Below are 6,000 nucleotides of genomic sequence, written 5' to 3'. Positions count from 1 at the left end.
ACTGCTGCACTGGCTCCTCCCGGGTGGGTGCAGACCGGGGAAGCCTGGGAGGCCCTGTGCTGCCCCTCCACCTCGTCCATTCCGGTCAGTGCTGGCTAGGCCAGATGCCAAGACCCATGGATTGGGGGCACAGGCCCAGCGGGCTTGGCACCAGGTGGGACCTAGGGCCTTTCCCTCTGACAAGGGCTTCCACCTCTACTCCACACAGAAACCTGGGGCCCCTGTCCCTGCCACCTGCTGCTGGCCGCCTGCTGCCTCCAGTGGACTCAGGACAGCCCCATCCTTGAGATCTCAGATGCCCCAAGCCCTGGTAGCCTGAGACTTCGGGGTGGGCTCTGGAAAGAGGACAGAAGGGGGCTGCAGTCTTGAAGGATTGAGAAATGGTCCAATAGCTGAGGTGTGGGCACAGCAGATGCACCTGCCCCGACTGAGTGTGTCTGTGCCAAGAGTGAGGCACTCTTTCCACCCCAGGAGAGGAGGGCCTCACAGTAAGCTGTGGGCACAGGGTCAGGGCAAGCAGGGTGGTGGCCCCTCTGTCCCACTCAGAGAACTGGACAGGCTTAGGGAGCATCATGTTACCAATGGGGAAACAGAGGCCTGGAGGAGGACAGGGGTGAGCATATGGGAGCCTCAGGGGCCCCAGGCCTTCCTTGCACCACACCCCATCCAGAGTCTAGCCCTTGGCATCCTGGGGAGTGGGCCTGGGTGGGGCCTGCTCCCAGAGTGGAGCATGTGGGTCCTTGGCCAAGGGCCACCCTGGCCTGGAAGGGGCAGACAGAGAGGCCCAGACAGAGCCCACCTGCCCCAGGGGCATAGAGTCTGCTGGAAGACAGGGAGTGACCACACTGTGACTGCACTCCATGGCCAGGGCCAGCCCAGGGCCCAGATCAGGAGCAACATCGCTGAGCTGGAGCCTTTGATGGCATCTTGCAGCCCCTCTGAACCCTTTGAACCCTGACCTCAGTACACGGACAGAGCGTCCCTATTCCACGGCCACCTGGGCACTGCTTCCAGGGGAACTGCAGGGGTCCTGTCCGTGGGTGAGGCTCTCCTGGGGAGGAAGCTACCCAGAGGCCCGCAGGCATTGGCAGGAGCTGGCCAGGGATGTGGAGGCCGAGCCCCAGTTTGTCCCAGAGACCCCATGGATGCCCCAGGAACCAAGGTGAGAGCAGTGCCCAGCCCAGCCTGTGATTCTCCACGTTTATTAGGAAAAGCTTGCACAATTAAGAATCAAAATCACACCGTGAAACTCATGAAAACACAGATCCAAATCACCACAAATTATTGATTTCTATGCGACGTAATGCCCAGAAGGAACCCCTGTCCTGTGTAGGAACCGTGACTTCTCTGCGGCTCAGCAGCTGGCGAGGGGAGGTGGCAGTCCCCTTCTGTGTGTTTGGCTGACTGCTGGGACTGGGAGAGGGGTTGGAGGCAGGAGTCCCACGCAGAGCGGGCTTGGGGGCAGGGAGCAGGGCTCCTCTCCAGCTAGGAAGAGCTGGCAGGCTAACCCAGGGAAGTGGGCGTTCCCCCCACTCAACCACGTGCCCTGGGGAAATGGTGAGACTGTTTCTCCTGCTGGTAGCTGGGGGCCCAGGAGCAGTCTCCACAGTCTTCCGCCCATGGGGTCAGCATTTCCTGAGAGGGAGGGAGCCAGCCACAGGCCCTCCAAATGGGCTCCTGGGCTTTTATTGCCGGCGGCCCTATAGTCAGTGTGGGCTGGTCCTGCCCTGCCTGTGCCTGGCAGGGTCCTGGATTTGAGGCTGGGGTCCAGAGGTTGCTCTGTCTCCCCTCAGGAAGCCCCCTGGGCCAAGCAGGGTGGGCCTGCACTCAGCCTGTGCTACTTCCTGACCATACACGGGCCAGGCCCGGTACCCTGCCACTGGGTCCCAACCACCATGCCAGTGATGTCAACATCACCATGTGGGGGCCCAGGGCGCTAGGGGTAACAACTCAGACCTGAGACGGGTTCCCCACACCCAGCCAACTTCTAGTACCCACCGACCAGGAAGAGGTGGCCTTGCTGAGTCCCCAGGCTCAGGCTGTGCCAGACAGCATGGTCCACGGGGTATTGGGGCCGCCGAGAGCGGGGCTCTTCTCTCTGGGCCTTTCAGGAGGTGGCCATCTTCAGAGAGGGCCAGGTGGGGCCGCCCTTGGCCTCCCCTCTGAGGCCCACCCCCCAGCCCCAACCCCCCATCAGGACCCCTCGTCGGGGCCCCTCCTGGGCACGGTCAGCTGCTCGTAGGTGGGCAGGGCGTTGCTGGGCAGGAAGAGCTCAGGGTTAACGGAGCCGCCACTGCCGCAGGGCTGGGTGACGTGGACCCCGCCCTCTCTGGGGGGGCCACCGCTGCCGGGGGGGCTGCCACCGTGCAAAGAGAGCAGCTGGTGAAGCATGTCGGTGATGAGTGCCAGCCTCTGGTCCAGCTGCGTCACCTGTGGGGACAAAGGCAGACGAGAGAGTCAGTGGTGGGAAGCAGCCAGGTGTGTAGACAGCCTCAGGGGCCGGGGAAGGGAAGGTGCCAACCATCTCTGCAAGTGTGTGCTGTATGCAGGCGGCACGCACGTGTGCACCCTATGTCTGCAAGACCCTCGGTCATGCCCGTGTGTGTGCAAGGAATGTGCATGTGTGCCCATTGGAGTCCATCCCATGCGTGCTGGGAGTCCCTGTGTGTGTCCACAGGCATGTAGGCTCAGGGTCAGGAGCTCTCCTCTCCTCCTCCTCTGCTCCCCAGGCTGGCTGGCCTTCTGTGCCACATCCCCACATGGCAGGGTCTGCACCAAGGACCCGGACCTGGAATATTTGGGTTTGCGGCAGCCTTTGGCTTCTTGAGGCCAGGCTTGGGGACCTTTGGGTTAAGGGTCAAGAAAGGCTGGGGGCTGTGTCTACTCCGTTTGGAGGAGAACTGGACAGAGGGCAGAGTTCAGCAAGGCTGGCTCATGGGCAGGGCCTGGAGTGATTGAGGAGGCAGAGGCCTTGGGCCTTGCCTGGGTGTGCAGGGGATGCCCCTGCTGGGCCACCACCAGGAGGGGCTTACAGGGGCACAGGGGGCTTGTGCCTCTGCGATGCTTTCTGCAATGGGGTAGGGGTGGGGTTTTTTGTCATCCCCCAGGAACCACCATGCCCTTTCTTTAACCTGGCAGGGACAGCACCATTTTCCCAGACACCATCTGCACCCACATTCTGTGGTCAAAGCAGTGCCCCAGAGCATGCCCTCTGGCTAGCCATGTGGCCTCCACCTTCTCAGGGGCTGGTTCTGCAGTGAGCTATGTGCCAGGGTGGCTGCCCTGCAAAGCTGGCAGGGAGGTCAAGGCAGGACAGAACCCGAGATGCACCTGGCGCAGAGAGTAGGTGCTCAGAGGCCTCGCAGGGCTGCAGAGTCAGCAGAGAAGCCAGGTGGTCTGAGAGCTCCTTGGAAGGACAGCACCGCTGGGGAATGAGGCTGGAGCCCAGCCCTGGGTGGGAAGTGGCCCTCCAGCCTTGATGGGGAGACTGGAAGGCCCTGGCCGGCAGGCCGGCACCCTCAGAGCAGGTGCTGGGTAGAGCAGGGCCAACCCCAAGGGCAGACTAAGGCAGGTGAGGGAGTCCAGGTTGGGGATCCCTTTCCCTAGGAGGGTGGACCTGGGGGCCCCAGCATGAGGGAGGGCTCGGGGAGGGCGTACAGCTCTGTTGGTGGCCACAGGAGACAGGGGTGGTCCTTCAGCCTGCGGTGTTCTTGCAGGAGAGCCCCTCAGCGTACTCTGTGGAGAATGAAGTAGGCCCTTCCCCACCGTGGGTACCTGGAAGCCTGGAAAGACCTAGAAGTGGTGCGGGAGGGGCAACCAGATTAGCACCGGACAAGGGCTGAACAGCAGAGCTGCTTCAGGGAAACATGTGGCTCCAGAGAAAGGCACCAAGATGACTCAGCCACAACAATGACAGCCACTGGCCCTAAGGACAGGCAGCAGGCGGGAGCTGGCCTGGTCCACCTGGCCGCGCACTTGAGGTGTCTGCACCCTAGCTGCTCCGGGCAGGCCGTGTCCCTCATGCGCCCGGCCCCACTGCTGATCCAACTGGATAGGCTTGGGGCAAAGTGTGGGCCAGGGCTGGGTTCTGTGCGGGTGAGACCACCCCAGGGAAGATGCTGCTGGGTGACGTGGGCACAAGCCCCGAGATGGCCAGAGAGGGAGCAAGCAGTTTGCCAGAGTCCAGGTGGGCCCAGGCCAGCTTCAAAGGCTGGGTGCTATGGTCGTCACCCACGGCACCTACCATGGAGGCTGAGCATGGTAAGGAAGAGGTGGTCAACAGGGTGCTGTGAGAGGCTGAGATGAGAGGGGGGCGCCTGCCTGAGTGGGGTCGAGCGTCTGTCTAGAGGGCTAGCCGGCCTGTCTAGAGGGCTAGCTGGGCAACCTCCACGTGGGAGGCGGGACTGTGCCCTGCCCAGAGCAGGAGTCCAGGGGACCCACTCCCAGTCCTGGGTGGTGGGGGCTGCACTGTGGAGGCTCCCCGGCTCCCCTGTGGTTCTGCCTTGCAGGTATGGGGTGAGTCTGAGACCCACCTGTCCTGAGCACAAGGGCAGGTGTACGTCCAAGGTCTGACGGTCCAGGCCAGAGGGAGCCCCATCTTTTATTTTTCCCAGATAAACCTGATGTGAAGCCTGGACTGTGGAGGAACGGGGTGCAGGGCTTCTGTGGTTTGCCAGGGGCAGGGGCCCAAGGCCATCCACCGGGGCCCCTCACACCCAAGGACCTGCCAGCACTTCAGGGCTCTGCAAAGCCACTTGGGGACCAGCCACAGAGGTCCACACCCCATCCCACAGATGTAGACACTGAGGCCCAGGAAAAGAGGGTCAGGGTCACCGGCTGAGAGTGCTATGTCTCCCATCCTGTCCCCACAGCTCCCACCCCAAGGCTCCATCTCGAGACCGTGGAGCTGCCACGGGGGAGGACACAGTGTCAGGCAGGGAGCTGGCGACAGCAGAAGGCAGGATGGGGCGGGGCCTTTGGGAGGGGGACCGGCCTGAGGTCTTGTTCTTGTTCACCCACACCCTGACCCCTGTGTCTCCTGCTGCCGGCAGGACCAGCCCTCTCAGTCCCACGACCTGCTTGTGCCTGGCGGGAGGCACGGGAGGTTGCTCAGCCTTCAGGGTGCACATGAGGAAACTGAGGCCCAGAGACCTACGAGAGCATAGCAGATCAAAGGTGCAGCCAGCCTGGGTCTTTGAGGGCAAAGCCCAGGTTTGTGTCCAGGACCCACCTCGGCTCCCTGAGTCCTGCATGCTGGTAGCGTTGGACGAGGCTTGCTCTGCATGGCTTACTGTCACTAACTGTGCAGGCCCCCGCTTGGGTATCAATTGGTTTGGCATTAATTAAAGCACCAAATACATCACAGATGAACATTTGTGGTTTCATAAATTTTCACTTTACGGCACTCGAACATCTGTCCAAGTCCCACATGTGCTAATGGGCGTGGAGGCCTTCATAGGGGATTCTTGGGACAGAAGGAGACAGTGGGTGTCAGGGCCACAGGCAGGGTGTGCAGGCTGAGGGTGTGACTGGTGCCAGCGCTCAGTCCTGAGCCACCTTGGTGACAGCTCCTCCCGGCAGGGAGCCTCGGCACTGTGTAGAGAGGCACTCAGCCACCTTTGGGGTAGGGAGGCAGCCACAGGGCCGAGCTTGTCTCTGACTGACACTGAAGGGCTCCCGGAAGCTGCCCGGGCCAGTATCAGCCCATGCCTGGCTCTGGCTGATCCCAAGCTCACCTCAACTGCTGCCTGTGCCAACTGGGGCTTTGAGGGACTGGCTGGGGTCTTTGGCCCCAGAGACATGCTCTCATCATCCCAGCTGCTAGTGACAGAGGTCCCAGGGGTGGGCCAGGATGTGGGCTGGGTGCCCAGGGCAGGTTCACAGTCTGATGCATCCTGATGCTGCCCCTTTTGTGGGAAGGGCCCAGGCCTGGGCTACAGGTGGCTCCTCTGCAGCCCCAGAGACTTAGCTCTGACTCAAGCACTTGTCACAGCCTGCGTC

General features: G+C 62.2%; 1 protein-coding gene across 2 annotated transcripts in view; it reads right to left on the bottom strand.

Moving 5' to 3' along the window:
* Positions 1 to 1,185: 1,185 nt before the first annotated feature.
* KCNQ1 (potassium voltage-gated channel subfamily Q member 1) overlaps positions 1,186 to 6,000 on the bottom strand; it is a 400,428-nt gene continuing 395,613 nt past the window's right edge. For both annotated transcript variants that reach the window (XM_025357922.1, XM_025357923.1), the window contains exon 16: positions 1,186 to 2,430. In XM_025357922.1, coding sequence (XP_025213707.1) covers positions 2,194 to 2,430 — 237 coding nt within the window. In that variant the 3' untranslated portion in view covers positions 1,186 to 2,193. The remainder of the gene's footprint in view (positions 2,431 to 6,000) is intronic.

This window comes from Theropithecus gelada, chromosome 14 (assembly GCF_003255815.1).
Source record: "Theropithecus gelada isolate Dixy chromosome 14, Tgel_1.0, whole genome shotgun sequence".
NCBI lineage: Eukaryota > Metazoa > Chordata > Mammalia > Primates > Cercopithecidae > Theropithecus > Theropithecus gelada.
The sequence above is the reverse complement of the archived record's forward strand: the minus strand, read 5'-3'. Positions and strand labels throughout refer to the sequence as shown.